The 23303-nt window shown below is 41.2% G+C and overlaps 1 protein-coding gene across 1 annotated transcript; it reads left to right on the top strand.

Moving 5' to 3' along the window:
• The first annotated feature begins 1011 nt into the window (after window positions 1-1011).
• Window positions 1012-21663, top strand: LOC120364548 (mitochondrial import receptor subunit TOM5 homolog). Its single transcript, XM_074401924.1, has 3 exons — window positions 1012-1024; window positions 1638-1735; window positions 21513-21663. Exons 1-3 carry the CDS (start codon window positions 1012-1014, stop codon window positions 21654-21656), a joined length of 255 nt encoding a protein of 84 aa, XP_074258025.1. The 3' UTR covers window positions 21657-21663.
• Window positions 21664-23303: the final 1640 nt, after the last annotated feature.

The following is a 23303-nucleotide window of genomic DNA, read 5'->3' as shown; positions in this document are numbered from 1 at the left end:
CGGGAGTTCAAGACCAGCCTGGCCAACATCGTGAAACTCCACCTCTACTGAAAACACAAAAATCAGATGTGACCTGTAGTCCCAGCAACTCGGGAGGCTGAGGCATGAGAATCACTTGAACCTGGGAGGCAGAGGTTGTAGCAAGCCAAGATGGCACCACTGCACTCCAGGCTGGGCAACAAAAGAGCAAGACTCCATTAAAAAAAAAAAAAAAAGTGCAATCACAGGAGAAAAATACTACTACTTCATGATTATATCCCATGAATTCTACTTATTTATTTAAAGTACTGGCTACACACTATTTTTAATACACTGCTTAACTAAATGTATCTACATTCTTAAGTGTGATTAATCGATTATTTTCTTGTTCTTGTCAGGGTTTTTTGTTTTTTTGTTTTCTGTGGGGGCCGTAATCTCACTCCAGGTGCTATCTCGGCTCACTGCAACCTCTGCCTCCTGGGTTCAACGATTCTCCTGCCTCAGCTTTCTGAGTAGCTGGGATTACAGACAAGCGCCACCACGCCCAGCTAATTTAAAAAATATTTTTAGTACAGATGGGGTTTCACCTTGTTGGTTAGGCTGATCTTAAACTCCTGACCTTGTGATCTGCCTGCCTTGGCCTCCCAAAGTGCTGGGATTACAGGCGTGAGCCACTGCGCCTGGTTCTTGTCAGCTTTAGAATCAAAGTTATACTAATTTTGTAAAAAGGTCTGGGTAGGTTTTCCCCTCATCTGTAATTTCATTTCAAAACAGGTAAGTCATTAATTGCCTGGAAGGTAGCAAATGAGTGGGAGCACCATTATCCCCTCTATTGTGGGATTTTCATTTCTAAAATTAAATAGAAATGGCCAAAAAAGAAATATTGCCTCCCATACACCAGTGGGACCTCTTATGCACCCCATCTTTGCAGAGACTGGAATGAACATGATGGGCAGATATAGTAATGCCAGCAATCCCCTCAGGTCCTCTGTAGGGAAAGGAAGAGCAGAAAAAGGGGGCTAGGCTTGTGCAATGGCCGTGTCAGGTATTTTTTAACTTGTGGGAGGCAGCATATTATGCATTTTCAACCTTGTCTAATTATAAGGCTTACTGAGCACACCTGTTAAAAGAGATTCCCAGACTTCCGCCCAGACTTTCTGAATCAGAATCTCCTAGGAAGAGTGCCTAAGAACCTGTGTTTTTCACAAACAGCCCCAGAAAATCTTGTGAATCGGCAAGTTTGGGAAATAACGCAAAAGGAGAATAAAAACGGAGTTTGGAGTCAGACTGGGGTTAAATGACGACTCATCCTTTATCAGTTGTGTGGCTTCGAGCATGCCATTAATCTCCTTATGCCTACTTCCCTTATTTAGAAAAGGAGGCCCATCACAGCGCAGACAAAAGAATTAAATGAAAGGATGTACCACACTGGCCACAGGGCCCGGCACTCAGTAAATGGTTCTCTTTATTCTGGGCAGGGTTCTGGGAGAAGACATTAACTTACGTTACCAACCTACAAACGCATTGGACCTTCAATCCTGAAGCTGAGATGAAGGGACAGTTCCTCTGTTTTTCTTGTTTGTTCAGCATCTGTTCCCCATTTTTCTGGTAACAGCCCGTGGATTTTCCTGGAGCACCACCACCCCCTCTCATTGCAGTTTACACGGTTTGGGTGGATGGATTTAGCCCTTTCACGTCTAGGGCCGAGAGTGACCCAGGTCTGGCCAATTATCAGGCTCCATTCACCGTGGGCAACGTGATTGATTGATTCAGAACAAGAACCATGACCCAAACTAGTCCAGTGAGAGTCAGTCTTGGGATTTCACTAGACCTCAGAGCCTGCCGCTGACCTGCTGCCGTGATCTTGCCACAAGAAAGGCAAGAAGGAGCATAAAGCTCCCCTGACCAGAGGTCTACGCAGCAACAGAAGAGCAAACATATGGCGAGGATGGGACCAAGTCTTGATATTTTCAAGCCCGGAATCTAGATAGGCGGATGCAGTACTATCCCGGGTCTTTTCAGTTTTATAACTGAATAAAAATTTTTGCCTAAGACAGTTTTATTTAGATTTTCTATTGCTTGCACTGAATCGGGTCTCAACAATGATCTTTAAGGCATTTCTTCTGTTTTAGTCTCCAGATTACTGTGAGGTCATGGGAACCCTTTTCTTGTATGATACGTCTCCTAACTTTACTAGGAAGAAGCCATCCCATAGCTAGCATTTAGACTTGATGAGTACTGGAAATCGCTGAAGCATTGTTAGTCTCTGGGAATGAGAAAACCAAATCCTTTCCATCTAAATGGATTCCTTTTTTTTCTCAGAGTGGGAAGAAGCTGATATTTAGGTAGGACTCTGTTTTTTTGCTCTTCAAACTCTGAGAAAGGTTGCCATGAAAGGGCAGCACAACAATTAAAAGCTGTTGGGTCTGAGAATGACAAGTTTGGCTGGCATGCAGCACAGTGCAGCTGAGATGAGCATTCTCGATTAATGGGCAAACATGACACAATTGTTTCTTTCAAGTCCAGAGTGCTAATATATAATACACAATCAGAGGGCATTGTACATTGGAATATAACCCATTAACCAGTGCCAGTTCTTTGCCCCCAAGAAATAAAATAGCACGTTGTCTATGAAAGCCGTAATTTGAGTCTTTTCAATTTGTAGCTATAGACCAGGTGAGGGATTTCAATTTGGGAAGAATTCCAAATGGAATTGGGAATGGGAATTCCTACTGGAATTCATCATTAAGGCAAAACCAATGGTCAGTAGAATGAGGAATGCGGGGGGAAGAGGAGGATAGGATGGGAAAGTGGAAGGAGTTTGACCTCCCATGCCTCCCACCAGGATTCCCAATCAAAGAAATTAGGCGAATCTGGCTGAGGCAGCATCTGGCCTTTGTGAGGGACATCCTAGAATGGACATATCCCTGTGTGACTGCCCATCGAATACCAAATGTGTTGGGTCATTTTATTCAAACCTGGAGGACTTGGCTGCCCAAGCACATGCTCTGCGGATGAACTCACTTTTGCCTTAGTCCATATGGCTGCTGAAGTCTGAGCAGCTCAGACAGCAAGGGACAGGAGAGAGGAGAACACAGGGCGGGTGATCAGAGAACTCCAAGGGAAGGATTGAATTACTGTCAGATCAGAGGGTGAGGGAGCTTCTGGGACAGATTGATGGGACAGTCTAACTGGCTGGCAGGGAGCTGTGAACTGTCCCAGTCCACTGTGGTGAGCCAGCTGCCTTGTGTATGGTATGCATGCAGAGTGCAGGCTAACCAGGCAGGAAGAAATCTTCATGTTTACCAAAAACACCCAGCAGTACACCAGCCCACCCAACCAGAAAACAAGGCATGCCCTTTAGACTCCAATTCCCCCAAATCAAAAAATAGTTACAATGTTATCCAGCTTCTTGTTTCATAGGCCATGTCTCTGTCAGTCTTTCACAAACACTTCTAAGGGCCCTCTCTGTGTCAGGCACTGCGTTGGGTGCTGGAGACGTGGAGGAAATATGTACAGTACTTCCCTCTCAGGAGTTCGCCATCTAGTAAGCAATTACAAAAAAGGAAAAAATACAGTAAGAGCTGGCATGAAAGAGAGTACAAGAGTCAAACAGACAAAAACTCAGGTAGCTTACTTTCTTTCTTTTTTTTTTTTTTTTTCCTGAGATGAATCCCACTCTGTCACCTAGGCTGGAGTGCAGTGGCATGATCTCGGATCACTGCAACCTCCACCTCCCAGTTCAAGCAATTCTCCTGCCTTAGCCTCCCGAGTACTGAGACTTCAGGCATGTATGTGCCACCACATCTGGCTATTTTTTGTGTTTTTAGTAGAGATGGGGTTTCACCATGTTGGCCAGGCTGGTCTCAAACTCCTGACCTCAGGTGATCCACCTACCTCCACCTTCCAAAGTGCTGGGATTATAGGTGTGAGCCACCATGCCCTACCAGTGAGTTACTTTCTAGTGGTGGTCAGGAAAAGGCTTTCTGAGAAGATGGTATATGAATGCAGATGTGAAAGATGTGAGGGAATGTGCCTTGTCAATTTCTGGGATTATGCTTGTAGGTTTAATCATAGTTTCTACTGCCCTCAAGGAGATTGTAAAACATTACACATGCACACACAAGTGCACCCACATAGACAGATATTTACTTTTATTTATGAATATACTACTTTTGCCAAACTACCTAAAAGTTGTGTCCTACTGATGACATTTCTGGTCATGATGATAGGTTTGAAGGGAGCAACCATCTGTGATGTCCTGCTCTGACCTCCAGTAACCAAGGACATGCAGACATCTGCTAAGCCTCTGGCTCAGATTGCTGGGTAAATCTCTGGTCATGGGAGCTTTATTCTCATTCCAAATGAAGCTAAATGGTCCATAAAATTAAAGTCCTGACCTTTTCATATCATATTCTACCAACCATATGGAACAACATGCTCAGAAAAAGAAAATCAAGTTGTAAAAATATACACACCAAACATACACAGAAAAGACAAACATTAAATTATTACTAGATCTGAATGGCCATGGGGGATATTGTTACCATGGTGAGGTCATGGATAAGAGACTGGATGGGATGGGAGGAAAGTATTGGGTGGGCATAATGGAATCTGTAGCATTCAAAGGGTGGTTTCTGTGATTAAAGACACAAATTCTTGAGCTGTATGCAGATAATGACTTGCACAATCTGGTGACTATCTTCTGGGCACAGTTCCTGGAACAGTGCCTGCCACATGGTAGATACTCAATAACTGTGTATTCAGTAACTTGTGAACTGAACAATCAAATGCTCTTTAATGAAGTTTCTTTTATCTCATTTAATTTTATAAAAAGATAATACATTGACATAGCTCAACATTTTGCTGCAAAATGAGGTTGCTAAGTCTTGATCTCATCTCATTCCCTACCCATCCGGTTCCCACACCGTGCATGTCAAACTCTCCCATAATGATTTTGATTAGTAGTTTCTCATTTATCTTTCCAGATTTTGTTTATGCAAATAGATTTTTATTTTATTATGCAAAAGACAACACTTTGGGAGGCCTAGGCGGGCAGATCACTTGAGGCCAAGACCTCGAGACCGGCCTGACTGACACAGTGAAACCCCGTCTCTAACTAAAACACAAAAATTAGCTGGACATGGTGGCAGGTGCCTGTAATCCCTGCCTAAGGGAGGCTTAAGCAGGAGAATCGCTTGAATCCAGGAGGTGGAGGTTGCAGTGAGCTGAGATCATGCCACTGCACTCCAGCCTGGGCAACAGGGTGAGAGTACATCTCAGGAAAAAAAAAAAAAAAAGGATGAGTTCTCAAAAAGAGAATTGCTGGGTCAAAGAGTCCATGGATTGGTAGTTTGGTTTATTATTATTACTATTATTATTAGAGACTGGGTCTCACTCTGTCACCCAGGCTGGAGATAGTGGTATGATCATAGCTCATTGTAACCTCAAATTCCTGGGCTCAAGCGATCCTCCTGCCTCAGCTTCCCAAGTAGCTGGGACTACAGGTACTTGCCACCACCTGGCTAATTTTTTATGTTTTTTGTAGAGACACTCAGGCTGGTCTCGAGGTCCTGGCCTCAAATGCTCCCCCTGCTTCAGCCTCCCAAAGCACTGGGATTATAAGCATGAGCCACTGTGCCTACAGGTAATTTTACTTATATATACAAATATACAACCAAATTGCCTCCAAAGGGGTTTTACTAATCTATATACTTACTAGCAAGGTAAAAGAATCCATTTGCCCACATCCTCGCCAATAGTCTTATCAAACTTAAATTTTTACTAATCATAGGTAAAAAATCATCTCAGTGCGGTTCTGTTTTCTGTTTCGCTTGCTGTGAGGCAGAGCACCTTTTGATTTCTATGAATGGACTTTTCATACCTTTCTTATGTTTATATTATGTTAGTAGTCTTTTGATACTTGGCTTACAGGAGCATATTGCATATAGAGAGATTAGCCTTTTCTTTGTCATGCGTGTTGCAAACACTTTTTTCCAATGGTATGTTGGTAAATAACAATACTCTCTGGGAAAAAATAAACTCCGGTTTATAGCAATTGCCAGTTTCCATGGTGTAAATAACCCCATGATGAACAATTTCAAGCTACCAACATTATGTCACTAACTGTGGAGTCCAGAAGAAATGTTCAGCAGCACACAATTATATACACAATATAATACAAATACACATTTGTATTTATACCATACAAACACAGCAATGGATGTGGACAGGCGAGGTGGCTCACACCTGCAATCCCAGGACTTTGGGAGGCTGAGGCGGGTGGGTTACATGAGGTCAGGAGTTTGAGACTAGCCTGGCCAACATGGTGAAACCCTGTCACTACTAAATATACAAAAATTAGTCAGGCATGGTGGTACACAACTGTAATTTCAGCAACTTGGGAAGCTGAGGCAGAAGAATTGCTTGAACGCAATGAGCCGAGGTCACGCCACTCTACTCCAGCCCGGGTGACAGAATGAGACTCTGTCTCAAAAAAAAAAGCCTAAAAACAATAGATGTAAATACTTCAAGCATTAACGACGGAAAAATGTAGTTAAATAATTAGGAAGCGATGAGTTTTTCAGTATTTATTACTTCTGATTCTAACATACTTTATTTAATTATGTTTCTGTAATTTAATTTTTAATAACTGTTTGACAACCAGTTTGCAAAACTCCTGAAAATGTAACAATCAGCTCAAATGAGCCAGTGCAAGCCAGCTCCAATACAGATTTTTTTTCCCAGTTTGTTGATTGTCTTTTGACTTTCTTTGTTTGTTTTCTTGACTTTCTAGCAATGTTTTTTGCCATATAAAAGCTTTAATTTTTATGCAGTTGCATTTATCAATCTTTTTTTTATGGGCTCAGAATTTTGATTGTGTGTTTTTGTTTTCATTTTTCAGACAGAAATTTGCAATTTCTCATTCTGTTGCCCAGGCTGGAGTTCTGTGGCTCAATCATGGCACGTTGTACCCTTGGCCTCCTGGGTTTAAGCTGTCCTCCCACCTTAGCCTTCTGAGTAGCTGGGACCACAGGCACTTGCCACCATGCCCAGCTAGTTTTGTTATTTATTTTTGAAGAGATGGAGTCCCATTATGTTGCCCAGGCATGGGTAATCCAAAAACAAACAAAAACAAAAAATAAAATAAGACAAGGACAGGGAAGCTCTTTATAAACTGTAAGAATAATTCAATACCCCTCTAATAATGGTAAATACCTTGTCCATTGATTTTTTTTTAAGCTGCATCATTTAAAGATGGCTTTACAAATCAGAGGGAAAAGATGGACTGTTCAAATGTTGTAAGGAAACTGGATAGGCTTCTGGAAAAAAATGAAAGTGGGAGCCCCACCTCCTACCACACACAAGAATATAATCCAAATGAATTAAATATTTAGATGTAAAAATGAAACCATAAGAGTATTAGAAGAAAACATAAGAGGACTCTTATAATCTTGGAATGGGGAAGGTCCTCCTAATCATTACTCAAAATTCTGAAAGCCTGGGTGTGGTGGATCATGCCTGTAATTCCAACACTTTGGGAGGCAGAGGTGGGAGGATCACTTGAGGGTAGGAGTTCAAGACCAGCCTGGGCAACATAGCAAGACCCCATCTCGATTAAAGAAAAAGAGTCCTAATTGTCTTCAGTAGATAGTATTGTTCCCACACTACAGATGAAAGAACAGAGGCTGGGAGAGGTTAAGTCAATCACAGTGATATGTATGTCCCACTCTTAGCTCTTATTGCTCTTATTTTCTGGTACCCATTCTTCTAGCACTGGCACCTCCCCACTTGGTACACTGCATCCCAAAGAAGATTTTCTGACCATGAGAAAGAAGAATGGCCATATAAACATATGGAGGCTGCTTATTATCCTTTAAATAGCCAAGATCCTAAGTTAGATATGTTCTATTCCTGCTCATCACGCTTTCTTTTTCTGTAGCAAGGTGAAAATCCCCCTGGCCTAACTTCTGAATATGGCAAGGTCAGGCCAGGCACGGTGGCTCATGCTTGTAATCCCAGCACTTTGGGAGGTGGAGACGGGCAGGTCACTGGAGGTCAGGAGTTCGAGACCAGCCTGGCCAACACTGCAAAACCTCATCTCTACTAAAAAAAAATACAGCAAAACCTCGTCTCTACTAAAAAATACAGCAAAACCTCGTCTCTACTAAAAAATATAGACATTATCTGGGCATGGTGATGGGCACCTGTAATCCCAGCTACTGGGGAGGTTGGGGCAGGAGAATTGCTTGAACCTGGGAGGTGGAGGTTGCAAGGAGGCAGAGGTTGCAGTGAGCGAAGATTGCGCCACTGCACTCCGGTGTGGGTGACAGAACTAGTCTTTGTCTTAAAAAAAAAAAAAAAAAAAGTCACGGTCTTGGTTTTATCCCTGGTGTCTTTGGCTGGAAAGGTGTATAAAGTCATTATCCAATGATGTCACAGCTCAAACGAGCACCAGAGTTTCTTTTCATTTGGGAAAAAAAAAATGTTGGCTTTCTAAAGATCTGTTTTGATTTAGAATTTCCTCATCTTGACCTTTTGGATTATATTGTACCTGGAAAACAGAAAAATATTCTGAGTTGGGCTCAGACCCTCTAAATAGTCACTTTCTATGAAACAGCTAACACGTGGAGTTCCATAATTAGAACTTTTTGTTCATTTTGTTCGTCTTTATTCAAATGGCAGCTTCTGTTAAAATGCAAGTAGGTTTATACTCAAGTTTTATTGATCATGTCTACCTTAGTGTGAATTCTTTTCACAGATTATTTATTTGGAGCATATTTCCATACAGGAAGTAGGAGGCGAAGGAGGATAAGGGGAAAAAGAAGAAAACTAAGAGGAGAAGGAGGGGGTACTAATGATGGGGAAAAGAGCGAGAAAATGGAGAAGCGAAGACAATTACCAAACGCTTACCTCCTGCGGTCACTTCTGAGATACAACTGGAAAGCACAGGCAGTGTGAAACAGGCTGATATGAAAGGAGCCATAAGGAATAAAGTAGATTAGACAGGTTCTCTGACGCCTGAGGGAGGCTCTAGTTTAACGCCAGAACGAGTCGTCTCATTCTTTTCACATATTCTTCTACTTGGTCATTTTTGGCATTGCTCAGGACCCTTCATAAGCTAGAATTAATTTGCAACCAGAAATCAGACCCAACCATTCACAGCATGTAACTGCAGCTGTCCACTACTGTCAGCAAGCACCAGCTCCCCGAGCAATTTACTACCTGGACAAAACTGCATTTTATAAGCTTCTCCATTCTCAACTGTCATTCAATATCCTCCTAGATTCCTCATCTATAAAATCCTAATTCTCCAACCAAGTTCCTATTCCAAGTTTCTTTGCAGTGGTCAAGAGTGTCTCTGTTCCCACCATTACACTGTGATTGTACACACCTTCATTTAGGTTACATGCCAAGTCCTTCGTCGCCCTTTGGTGAAAGTCCAAGTGAAGGCAAAACTATCTTAAAGAGGACATCAGCAAAATGGCAGGCTAGAAAAGGACAAGCTATTATTTCCCCACAGAAACGTATGAAGGGAAAAGAAAGCAGAAACTGTTTGAACCAACTTTATCAGAGCTCTGGAAAACAAAGTTCACAGCCACCAAGCAAATGCCCAATCAAGAAAAAGCCATCTTCAAAATGGTAGAAAAGTCTTGTGACATTATTTATTACTCACCCTTACCCTACCCTTCTTCATTATGTGGCCTTGAACTGGCAACAGCTCAGTTCCCAGTACCCTTCCTTGAACCAGAAGGAGCATAGCAGACCTTGTTCACAAATTATTATGTACGTTTGTTCCGGCAGATACTCGAAAAACTGAAACAAAGAGACAGTCTCTGTTTTGTCTAACTCAGAACTCACATGAAAACAGTGGTAGGAACTACTCATAAAACCTGCACGGTGACTGCAGACCCACAGACTCCTGGGACAAAAAATTACAGATGAAGGTATATAACAGACCATCTAAACACCAGAGGAGAAACTGCACTATTAACTAAGTAATTTGCACATTCAAAAGCAGCCGTATATATGAGAGAATTTAGGAAGCCGTGTTTAAGTCCACGCAAGATGCCTGATCAGAAAAAAACCTGAGAAGACTTTAAGCTTCCATCTCGAGCTGATCCCTAGGCACAAAACAAGCTCAGCTAAGTGTTAAAATAATGTCCTAGGATTGGCCAGGCGCAGTGGCTCATGCCTGTAATCCCAGCACAGCAGATCATGAGGTCAGGAGATCGAGACCATCCTGGCTAACACGGTGAAACCCCCATCTCTACTAAAAATACCAAAAATTAGCCAGGCGTGGTGGCACACGCCTATAGTCTCACCTACCCAGGAGGCTGAGGCAGAGAATCGCTTGAACCTGGGAGGCAGAGTCTGCAGTAAGCTGAGATCATGCCACTACACTCCAGCCTGGGCAACAGAGCGAGACTCTATCTCAAAAAAAAAAAAAAATACCCTAAAACTAGGCCAATCTACAAACACTGACAAAGCTGCAGGCAATTAAACAACATTGTTGTTTAAACTTTGTTAAAGCATTAACTAAACATGAGCCAATGGAACAGAGACTTCAGTGATCCAACACAATAGCCTCTGCAAAAGTAGTTAAGAAAATTCTCAAAACTAACAGACTATTAACAGCCTTCAACAACCAAAATACAAAGAGAAAAATAAAACAGCAAACCCTGAACAAAGAGAATGTCCTTTCCAGAGTTACCATATTATAATAACTGGGCATTTCCCCAATTTAAAAAAATCACAAAGTACACAAAGAAAGAGGAAAATATGACTCATTCAAAACAAAAAAAAATAAACTGACAGGAGCCATTACTGAGGAAACCCAGACATCAGACTTAGACAAAACTCAATATGCCATTTAAAAAAGAAAAAGCTGCCGGGCGCGGTGGCTCACACCTGTAATCCCAGCACTTTGGGAGGCCGAGGCAGGTGGATCATGAGGTCAAGAGATAGAGACCATCCTGGTCAACATGGTGAAACCCCGTCTCTACTAAAAATACAAAAAATTAGCTGGGTATGGTGGCGCGTGCCTGTAATCCCCGCTACTCAGGAAGCTGAGGCCGGAGAATTGCCTGAACCCAGGAGGCGGAGGTTGCAGTGAGCCGAGATCACGTCATTGCACTCCAGCCTGAGTAACAAGAGTGAAACTCCGTCTCAAAAAGAAAAGAAAAGAAGAAGCTAGAGGAAAAAGAAGTAAAGGAAATCAGGAACAGAATGCTTTGGTGTGAATATTTGTGTCTACCCAAAATTCATATGTTAAAATCCTAACCTCCAAGATCTCAGGAAGGGAGGCCTTTGGGAGATAATTACGTAATTATGATAAGTTTCCTTATAAAAGCGGCTCCTTGGCCAGGTGCTGCAGCTGACACCTGTAATCCCAGCACTTTGGGGGGGTCCAGATGGGTGGATCACGAGGTCAGGAATTCGAGACCAGTCTGGCTAGCATGGTGAAACCCTGTCTCTAATAAATATAAAAAAAATTAGCTGGGCATGGTGGCACATGCCTGTAGTCCCAGCTACTCAGGAGGCTGAGGCAGAAGAATTGCTTGAACCCAGCAGGCAGAGGTTGCAGTGAGCCGAGATGATGCCACGGCACTCCAGCCTGGGAGACAGAGTAAGACTCTGTCTTCAAAAATAAAAAATAAAAAACAAAAAAACAAGGTGGCACTTTAGGCATTCTGTCATATGAAAACACAGTAAAAAGATGGCTGCCAATGAACCAGAAAATGCCCTCACCAGGCTCACCAGGCAGCAAATCTGGCTCCTTGAGCTTGAACTTTCCAGTCTCCAGAACTGTGAAAAATAAATTTCTCTTGTTATTGTATATTACCCAGTTCATGGTATTTTGTTAAACTAGCCCAAACAGACTAAGACAAGTGACATATGAACAAAATGAGAATATCAACAAAAATATCGAAATTATAAAGAACCAAACAGAAATTCCAGCCAGCTGCAGTGACTCGTGGCTGTAATACCAACAATTTGAAAGGCCAAGATAGGCAGATCACTTGAGGTCAGGAGTTCAAGACCAGCCTGGCCAAGAAGGTGAAACCTCATCTCTACTAAAAATTAAAAAATTATCCAGGAATGGTGGTGCAGGCCTGTAGTCCCAGATACTCAGGAGGCTGAGGCAGGAAAATTGCTTGAACCTGGGAAGCAGAGGTTGCAGTGAGCCGAGATTGCACCACTGTACTCCAGCGTGAATGACACAGCAAGACTGTCAGAAAGAAGGAAGGAAGGAAGGAAGGAATGAATAAGGGAAGGAAGGAAGAAAATAAATTCTGGAGTTGAAAACTATAATAATTGAAATATAGATTCAACAGCTAATTTGAACAAGCAGAAGAAAGAATTAGCAAACTTTAGACTAGGACAATTAGAATTATCCCATCTGAAAAATGGAAAGAAAAAAGAATTAAGGAAGATGAACAGAGTCTGAGGGAGCTATGAGTTACCATGAAGCAGCCTAATATATGTATTATGCAGATCTCAGAAAGAGAAGAGAGATAAAAAGGGACAGAAAGATTATTTGAAGAAATCATGGCTAAAACATCCCAAATTTCATAAAAGACACATATCAACAACTCCAAGAAGCCAAATAAACTTCAAGTATATAAACTCAAAAGATCCACACCAAGACACATTATAATCAGTCCATTAAAAGTCAAATAAAGAATCTTGAAAACAGCAAGAGAGATACAGCTCAGTAAGGAATCTTCAATGAAAATGCCACACTTATAAGATTTTTCTAGCACAGAAAGAAAAAAAAAAGAATATCACCCAATTTTTCATCAGAAACCCTGGAGATAGGAAGGATGTAGGATGCATTTAAAATGGTGAAAGACAAAGAACTGTCAGCCAAGAATTATATATCTAGCAAAACTTTCCTTCAAAATGAGGAAGAAGTTAAGACATTTCCAGATAAACAAAAGCAGACAGTATTTATTACCATTTAGAACTGCCCCACAAGAAATGAAAAGAGAAGTCCTTTTGATCAAAATTAACTCAAAGCTTTCTGAAGAGGTAAAGAGCTCTGCTAAAGAATTTAAAAGAAAAATACTTTTAAAAATTATCCTAAAGCTATATTATTGAAGAATGCTGTGAGTTGATTTGTGTCCCTTCAAAATTCATATGTTGAAGTCCCAACCCTCAGTACCTCAGAATGTGACCTTATTTGGAAGTAAAGCCAATAAAGATATAATTAGTTAAGATGAGTTAATAATGGTGTAGAGTGGCCCCTAATCCAACATCACTGGTGTCCTTACAAAAAGCGAAAATTTAGAGATAGGCAGAATGACATAAGAAGATGAAATCAGAGATTAGGATGACACTTCTACAAGCCCGATCAGAGATTAAGATGACATTTCTATAAGCCAAAGAATTCCAGATTTTTCCAGAAGATACCAGAAGCTAGATGAGAGGCATAAAACACATTCTCTTACCACCTCAGAAAGACGTAACCCTACTGACATGTTGATCTCAGACTTTCAGCCTCCCGAATTGTGAGACAATAAGTTTCTCTTGTTAAAGTCACCCAATTTGTGACCATTTAATACAGCAGCCCCAGGAAACCAATGTAAGTACACAATCAATATAAAGATTTAATTTAGGACATCAATAACATAAAGTGAGAAGGGAGAACAGAGCTATATGGGCGTAGAATTTTTGTATGCAATTGAAGTTAAGTTAGTATTGATTCAAATTACATTGTTATAACTTTAGGATGTTATATGTATTCACTATAGTAGTCATAAAATTATATCTATAGAATATATACAAAAGGAAATGAGAAGGGAGAAAAAAACATGTCACTATGAAAAAACTAAACACAAATGAAAGCTGTGATGGAATAATTAGAAACAAAAAAGCTAGAAACGTAGAGAAAACAAATAACAAAATGACAGAAGTCCTTCCTTAGTAATCACATTAAATGTAAATGAATGGAACTCTTCAATCAAAGGAGATTGGCAGAATGAATTTAAAAAATACAATACAACTATGTGCTGTCTACAGGAGGCTCATTTTAGATCTAAAGACACAACAAGGTTGAAGGTAAAATAGTGGAAGTTGTTTCATGCAAATAGCAAACAAAAGAAAGTTGAATGTCTATACTAATAACAGACAAAATAGATGTTAACTCGAAGACTGTCTCAAGAGACAAAAAAAGCGATTAGGTATTGATGAAGGAATCATTCATCAAGAAGATCTGCAATTGTAAATACATATGAAGGAAACAACAAAGACACAAAATGTATAAAGTAAACTGACAAAATCAAAGGGAGAAATAGACAATCCCATAGCAATCATTGGCGACTACAATATTCCACTTTCAAAAATGGATAGAATGACCAGACAGAAGGTCAGTAAGGAAAAAACTAGTAAAGATCCAACAGAAAACTTTAACACCACTATAAAACAACTAGATTTAACATTTACAGAAAACGCCATCTAACAACAGCAGAATACACATTTTTCTCAAATACACATGGAACATTCTTTAGAAGTTTTAGTCTATTTTGTGTTGCTATTTAAAAAAAAAAAAAAAAAAAACTTGAGACTTGGTAATTCATAAAGAAAAAGAGTTTATTTGGCTCACAATTATGCTCATTGGAAGGCACCTGGCAAGAGCCTCAGGCTGCTTCCGCTCATGGTAGAAGGCAAAAGGGAGCTGGTGTATGCAGTAATCACATGCAAAGAGTTAAAGCAAGGTGGGGGACCATAGTGCCAGGCTCTTTTTACAGGCAGCAGGAACCAATTAATTGAGCAATAACTCACTCACTTCCAAGGAAAGTACTAAATTAGGACCCCACCTCCAATATTGGGATAATACTTCAACGTAAGATTTGGTTGGACAAACATCCAAACTATACCACTAGGATAGACCATATTTAAAGAATTAAGTTAAACGAAACAATTAAATTAAGCTAAAGAATTAAATTAAGCGAAACAATTTTTAAAGAAATTTTGTTTTAGGCTTTAGAGAACTCTAGGGAGAAAAAAAAAAAAAAAATTGAAACAGGCTCTTACTCTGTCATCCAGGCTGGAGTAAAGTGGCATAATCATAGCTTATTGCCGCCTCAAAATCCTGGGCTCAAGCAATCCTCCCACCCCAGTCTCTCAAGTAGCTCAGACTACAGCTGCACACCACCATGGCCAGCTAATTTTTATTTATTTATTTATTTTTAATACAGATAGGGTTCCACTATGTGGCCCAGACTGGTGTTGTTGTTGTTGTTGTTGTTGCTGTTGTTGTTGTTGTTTTTCCGAGATGGAATTTCATTCTTGTCTCATGGGCTGGAGTGCAATGGTGTGACCCCGGCTCACTGCAAGCTTTACCTCCCAGGTTCAAGCGATTCTCCTGCTTCAGCCCCTCGAATAGCTGGGATTAAACGTGCTCACCACCACACCCTGCTAATTTTTGTATTTTTAGTAGAATGGGGTTTCACCATGTTGGTCAGGCTAGTCTCGAACACCTGACCTCAGGTAATCCACCCACCTCAGCCTCCCAAAGTGCTGGGATTATAGGTATGAGCCACTGCACCCGACCCAAGGCTGGTCTTGAACTAGGCTCAAGGAATCCTCCCACCTCAGCCTTCTAAAGGGCTGGGATTACAGGCATGAGCCACTTCACTTAGCCAGAAAATTCTTAATAAATCTTAAGATTTAAATTATGCAAGGTGTCCATTCATCAAAATGAAATAAAACTAGAAATTAATAGCAAAAATTCAAAAATATATGGAAATTCAGCGGTACACTTTTAAACAACCAATGGGCCACTGAATATATGACAAAATGAGTTAGAAAATAACCCTGAGACAAATGAAAATAAAAACACAACATACCAAAACTTATGGGATGTAGTGAAAGCAGTGCTAAGAGAGAATGTGCAGCTGTAAACATATTATTTTAAAAAGGTCTTAAATCAATAATCTAACTTTACATCTTAAGAAATTAGAGGCCGGGCGCGGTGGCTCAAGCCTGTAATCCCAGCACTTTGGGAGGCCGAGACGGGTGGATCACGAGGTCAAGAGATCGAGACCATCCTAGTCAACATGGTGAAACCCCGTCTCTACTAAAAATACAAAAAAAAAAATTAGCTGGGCATGGTGGCGTGTGCCTGTAATCCCAGCTACTCAGGAGGCTGAGGCAGGAGAATTGCCTGAACCCAGGAGGCGGAGGTTGCGGTGAGCCGAGATCGCGCCATTGCACTCCAGCCTGGGCAACAAGAGCGAAACTCCGTCTCAAAAAAAAAAAAAAAAAAAAAGAAATTAGAAAAGACACAAATTAAACCAAATGCTAGCAGAAAGAAGGAAATAATAAAGATTAGAGAGAATTAAATAAAATGTAGACTAGAAAAACAATACAGGAAATCAACAAAACCAAAAGCTAGTTCCTTGAAAAAATTGACAAAACTGAAAAACCTTCAGCTAGATTGACTAAGAAAAAGACACAGAAAACTCATATTACAAAAATCAAAAATAAAAGTGGGAGACCAGGTACAGTGGCTCACACCTATAATCCCAGCACCTTGGGAGGCCAGGGTAGGCAGATTACCTGACGTCAGGAGTTCGACACCAGCCTGGCCAACGTAGTGAAACCCCGTCTCTACCAAAAATACAAAAATTAGCTGGGATGGTGGTGGGTACCTGTAATACCAGCTACTTAGGAGGCTGAGGCAGGAGAAACACTTGCCTCCAGCCTGGGTGACTGAGCGGGACTCCATCTCAAAAAAATAAAATAAAATAAAAGAGATGGGGGTCTCACTCTGTTGCCCAGACTGGCCTCTAACTCCTAGGCCCAAGGGATCCTCCCACCTCAGCCTCCCAAGTAACTGAGACTAGAGCCAGGCACCAGCTTGCCAGGTTTAAAATGTGTTTTCATAACCCTCTTAGACTATCCACTAAGTGTCATTTAACTTTTTTCCCTAACCAAAATGTATTGAACACTAACCAAATGTCAGCTCTCTGGTAGGTCCCCAGCTTTCAAAGATACATAAAGGACTCTTCATAAAGGACTTTATAATCTACTTGGAAAGACATGGAAGTAAAATTGGCAGAGAATCCCATGTGATAAGTACTATGATACTGGTAAGGATAGGGACCTTGGGAAATACATTGATGGGAACTTTTAGCTTAGGTAAGAAATGTCTGGAAACACTGTTGAAAGAATGTAAGTGACTGAGCTGAGTCTCAAAGAACATGTAATCAGTTGGCCAGGTGAAATGGGGAAAGGGCTTCTCAGACAAGAGGAGTAACCTGTCAAAAGACACAGTAAAAAGAACATGAGAAGACTGAAAACACATGGAAACTTATGAAGTCTGTAGAAATGGGAAGAAGAATATTGGAGAGCTGAACAAGGCTCAGAAAATTAATACCTTATATGATATGGGAGCATACACGTTATCCTACAGGCAATAAGTAGCCATTCTATAAGAGTTCAGAAGAGGAGTCAGCTCTATCTTTAAAACAGACTTCCCTGGCTACATGGTGGAGAATGGACAGAAGAGAGGCTCAACTCCTCATTTAAACAAGTGGGGACTGATGAAGGACCTGACGCAAGATAGTGGCAACAGTCACAGAGGCCAGTGGACAAGAGTCAAGAAGTGTTTACGATGAAGACTCAGAAGGCCTGGCATGGTGGCACATACCTGTAATCCCAGCTACTCAGGAGACTGAGGCAGGAGGATCACTTGAGCCTAGAAGGTCGAGGCTGCAGTGAGCTGTATCACACGACTGCACTTCAGCCTAGATAATAGAGTGAGACCCAGCCTGTACAACAACAAGTTTAATTAGCCAGGCATGGTGGCTCATGACTGTGATCTTTTTTTTTTTTTTTTTTTTTTTTTTTGAGACAGAGTCTCGCTCTGTCACCAGTCTGGAGTGCAGTGGTGCAATTGCAGCTCACTGCAACCTCTACCTCTCGGGTTCAAGCAATTCTCCTGCCTCAGCCTCCCAAGTAGCTGGGACTACAGGCATGCACCACCATGCCCAGCTAACTTTTGTGTTTTTAGTAGAGATGAGATTTCACCATGTTGGCCAGGATGGTGTGGTCTTAACTACTCAAAAGTCTGAGACAGGAGAATTGCTTGAGCCCAAGAGGTCCAGCTCATGCAGTGAGCTATGATTGTACCACTGCACTCTAGCCTGGACAACAGTGTTAGTCCTTGTCTCTAAAGAAGAAAGAAAACAACTCCAAAGACCAGTGGCCAGCTGGATGTGGGTGAAAGGAAGACTCTCACTCAGGTTTCTATCTTGGGAAACTTGGTGAGCGGTAACACAATTCATAAAAATTAGAAACCTAGAAGAAGAAATAGTTTTGATACAAGGGGCATAAGTTCTGTTTGGCTTTTTTGTTTGTTTGTTTTGAGATGGAGTCTAACTCTTTCACCCAGGCTAGAGTGCAATAGCACAATCCCAGCTCACTGAAGCCTCCACCTCCCGGGTTCAAGCGATTCTTCTGCCTCAACCTCCTGAGTAGCTGAGATTACAGGCGCACGCCACCACGCCTGGCTAAGTTTTGTATTTTTAGTAGAGACGGGGTTTTGCCATGTTGGCCTGGCTTGTCTCGAACTCCTGACCTCAAGTGATCTGCCTCCCTCAGCCTCCCAAAGTGTTGGGATTACAGATGTGATTCACCACACCTGGTCTTTAGGTTCTGTTTGGAAATGCTCTATTATAGGTGATTGCGGGGCAGAAACAGATGACTATTTAGGTGTGGAATTTAGGAAAAAAAGCCTGACATGCAGCTGTAGATTGGAGAGTGCACTGGACAGAAAGGAGGATCTGCCTTAAGTTAAAGGAATTAATGTCTAAATGTAGAATCCCATTATTAGAAGTAAGTGTACCCTTTCCACAGGAGGGGAGATTAAGGAATGGAGCAGCTCCCCTATATGCCATCGACATCAAATCACATGGGCAGATGCTCACTCAACGTTGTGTGTAATGAAACTTGTTAGAATAAACCGAGTATGGCTAATCCTGGAAGCTTTCCAGACTGGGTTTCATTTTGAGGCAAGAGGGACTTCTAATATGTATCTTGTCTGTGGCAAAGCAAAATGCTAACTACCTTCTTATATTTGAGATCAATTCTTTGAGAATGTTGTCAGCAACCAGAAAAGCATAGCTTACCAAAAAAATGAAACAAAATTAAAATAAAAATAAAACAAGTGTTGGTGTGTTCTAATCTTTTAAAATGGGCATTCATTATCAATTACCCCACATCTGTGGCTTCCTTCTACTGTAGACAGAAATTCTTCTTCGTAAAAGGTAGCTTCTACATGCAGAATTCCTAAGGAACGGAATCACATCATATATGGAAAAAGACTGGGCTTTGGAGTAAGAAAATCCTAGTTGAACCCTGTTCCAACCATGTACATGGTCATCGTCAAATTTATTTATTCACTCATTCATTCACGCAACAAACATGTGCAGAGCACATTTTATATGTCTTATCTTATATACATATAATCCTGAGTAAAATGTCACAGTTCTTGCTCACAGACCAGTGACAGGGAAGACATGCAAACACAATTAGAGAATTGTGTCTGTGCTGGAAAGTGAGGAAGATGGTGCACCTGACTGTTTCAATGAGACTGGAGAGAAGGAAGAAAAGGTAGGGAAGGAGGTAAGAACCATGAGAGAGTAAAGGGTCCTGGGGACACAGGAAACATGGAGAAATTGACAGGGAATTCCTAGCAGAAGGAACTACAAGACCAAAGTCAAGGAGACATAAAACAGTATGGAGTTGGATTCCAGGAGCAGCAAGTCATATTTGATAGTTTGACAGTAGGGCAGGTCATGAGTGACAGGAATGGGTGACAAGGCTTGATGCACAGTCAGAGGCAAGATGATGTGCACTTTGCCTATTTTGTTGCCTGAAGATACCATTGAGGCATGTTCCTCACTTTCCTCTTAAGACTCTAGAAATCCTACTCTCTTCAGTAAATACCTCTTTTTCATTCTATTGCTGTCTCCTACTCTCTGCCTAAGAAACTCCCACTCATTATTTGGGGACCTTGACCCTGTATGCATAGGCTTCTCACTAAATTCTGTGGCATCCTACATTAATCAGGGTTCTCCAGGGAAACAGAACCAAAAGGATATATATGCACAGAGAGATATATTTATGTTAAGAAATTGGCTCATACAATTGTGGAGACTGTCAAGTCTGAAATCTGTAGGCCAGCAGGCAGGAAACTCAGGCAGGGTTTTTAAATTGCAGTCTTTTTTTCTATCTTTCTTTATATAGAGACAGGGTCTCACTTCGTCACTCAGCCTGGAATACAGTCACACAATCATAGCTCTGTACAGCCTCAAACTCCTGGGCTCAATTGATTCTCCCAAGATTCCTGAGTAGCTGGGACTATAAGCATGCACACCACACCTGGCTAATTTTTAAAACATTTTTTTGTAGAGATAGAATCTTGCTATGTTGCCCAGGCTGGTCTTGAATTCCTGGCCTCAAGTGATCCTCTCACCCTGGACTCCCAAAGCACTGGGATTACAGGTATATTGCAGTCTTGAAGCAGAATTTCTTCTTTGAGAAACCTCAGTCTGCTCGTCAGGCCTTCAAGTAGGTGGATAAGGCCCACCCACATTACTAGGGGTAAGCTAGTTAATCAAAGTAATTAAAAAAAAAAAGATTAGGCCGGGCGCGGTGGCTCACGCCTGTAATCCCAGCACTTTGGGAGGCTGAGGTGGGTGGATCACGAGGTCAACAGATTGAGACCATCCTGGTCAATGTGGTGAAACCCCACCTCTACTAAAAATACAAAAAATTAGCTGGGCATGGTGGCGCATGCCTGTAATCCCAGCTACTCAGGAGGGTGAGGCAGGAGAATTGCCTGAACCCAGGAGGCGGAGGTTGCGGTGAGCCGAGATCGCGCCATTGCACTCCAGCCTGGGTAACAAGAGCAAAACTCCGTCTCAAAACAAAAACAAAAACAAAAACAAAACAAAACAAAACAAAACAAAGATTATAGGCCAGGTGCAGTGGCTCACCTGTAATCTCAGCAATTTGGGAGGCCAAGATGGGAGGGTCACTTGATCCCAGGAGTTCAAGGTTACAGTGAGCCATAACTGTTCCTGTCTCTCTCTCTAAAAAAAAAAAAAAAAAGAAAGAATTAATCACATCTTTAAAAAAAACTTTACAGTGACATCTAGACTAGTGTTTGACCAAAAAAATGGGCACCATAACCTAACCAAGTTCACACACAAAATTAACCATCACACACTCTGTTGAGATTTCAAACTTTCTGGGTATATCAGGCAGGGGCATTGCAGAAAACAGAATTCACTGAAATGAATTTTATGGAAGAACTATTTTTAAAGTTATCATCAGATTTTTTCTGAGACAGGGCCTCACTCAGATTTAAAGCAACAGACAAGAGGTGCCAAGTTACCTGCCAAGAGCTGAAAAGAATCTGAGATTGTACCTTATTTGAAAGTTAACGTGAAGACGGCCACTGGGAAGAGCAGAGCAAGGCGGCTTAAGGCTGCTAAGTCAGAGCCGCGACGTTCCAGATCGAGGGCCTCATGCCGAAGCTAGACCCGGAGGAGATGAAATGGAAGATGTGTGAGGATATGATCTCCATACGGAACTTTCTCATCTACGTGGCCCTGCTGCGAGTCACTCCATTTATCTTAAAGAAATTGGACAGCATGTAAAGACAGGAGATCACATATATGAAAAGCCTACTCTTCTCTGCAAGTGAATAGGCCCAGAAAGGTGTAAGAGACTCTTTGAATGGATGTAAAATTTCTGCTTGTTAAGAACAAGTTCGGCTCTGGTAACTGACCTTCAAAGCTAAAATATAAAACTATTTGGGAAGTATGAAATGATGTCTCGTGATCCTGGTATACACTTATCCTTGTGACATTTGGCCTCTGACAATACTGGTATAATTGTAAATAAGGTCAAACTCCGTTTTTTAGCAAGTATTAAGGAGCTAAGTCTGAAATGGCACTGTCTTGTCAGTCCTTTCTGTTTACCTTTTTCTTCTGTCTGGAGTGTATTTGTGAGGAGTCCCTTATAATTAGTTATGTTTTATGGAAATCAGCACACAACTACAATGACACATTTAAGCACAGGATCAATAGCCTATTCGTTTCACAGGTGCTGGTAGAAGACACGATGCTCCTGGGTCAACATGAGGGACAGTTTATTGTTTATAATAATGGCAGTAGCCAAAGCATCAGCACCTTTTTTTTTTTTTTTTTTTTTTTTTTTGAGACAGAGTCTCACTCTGTCACCCAGGCTGGAGTGCAGTGGTATGATCTCGGCTGACTGCAACCTCCACTCCCAGGTTCTAGCAATTCTCCTGCCTCAGCTTCCCAAGTAGTGGGGGCTACAGGTATGTACCACTACGCCTGCCTAATACAGTTATCTGGGTTCACTAAGAGCTGGAGGCATGGAAAAGAGGCCACCCATTAGGAACTTCAGTCACAGAGAGACACAAGCACCAGAGAAGCAATGCTAAAGCAGGGAAATAATGGGAAAGAAATATTCCAGTCTCTATCTTCCACTTTGATTTTTGGGCAGTGACTCCAAATGGCCAAATCCAACATGAAACCAGCTAGAAAGAAAACCTCGTAGTACAGTTCACAGGGATCAGTATCCTAGTCTTCAAAGCAGCACTGGGAGAAAACTGGAGAATGTATCTGAGATAATGGAGGAGAATGGTACAATTGATGATCGCTTCAATAACTTAGCCTGAAAGTTTCTTGATTTTCTGGGATTAAATCAGCCTCACTCCACTCCCTCTATTTAAATCACCCTCTCTCAAGGTTATATGGAATTTGTCAACATACAGAACTCCTCCACCTCCAAAATATTAAGCCTCAATCTGCCAGTCTTTGACCACAACTTTCTAAACCTCTAGCTGGCTGGCTCTTTTTTTCTCAGTAGACCTGCTTTGTTTTGAACACCACTGTTTCTTGCATTCCATTTGTTTTTTTTTCTGTTCCCAACTTCCTTCTTGTTAAATGACTCCATTTGTTAATGATTTCAGAAAGAGTCTCTGCATGATGAACACTCAGTCTTTTGACTATCTGAAAAGGTTTCTATCTTAGCCACCATCTCAAATGATAGTTTAGCTGGGTATATAATGTTAGTATCCTGCTTATTTCCTCTCAGAACTTTAAAGATATTATTCCAGTGTTTTGCAGGGTTTTTTCTTTTTTTTTTTTTTTTTGCTTCTGTTCTTAATGATCAAATACCAATTTAATGTGTATTTTGTATATATGTAACCCTTGTCTTTGGTGTCCTTGAGTTTTTCTGTAATGTGTTTAAATAAGGATTGCTAGAATTTATAC

The sequence above is a fragment of the Saimiri boliviensis genome, chromosome 6, assembly GCF_048565385.1.
Source record: "Saimiri boliviensis isolate mSaiBol1 chromosome 6, mSaiBol1.pri, whole genome shotgun sequence".
Lineage (NCBI taxonomy): Eukaryota > Metazoa > Chordata > Mammalia > Primates > Cebidae > Saimiri > Saimiri boliviensis.
Note: the sequence above shows the minus strand (reverse complement) of the source record. Positions and strands in the feature narration are given on the sequence as shown.

Excerpts from the sequence above, each read along its gene's own strand:
- LOC120364548 (XM_074401924.1), top strand. Across the intron at positions 1,736-21,512 it reads CTCCATTCACCGTGGGCAAC|ATCGAGGGCCTCATGCCGAA; the intron begins GTGATTGATTGA and ends GCGACGTTCCAG.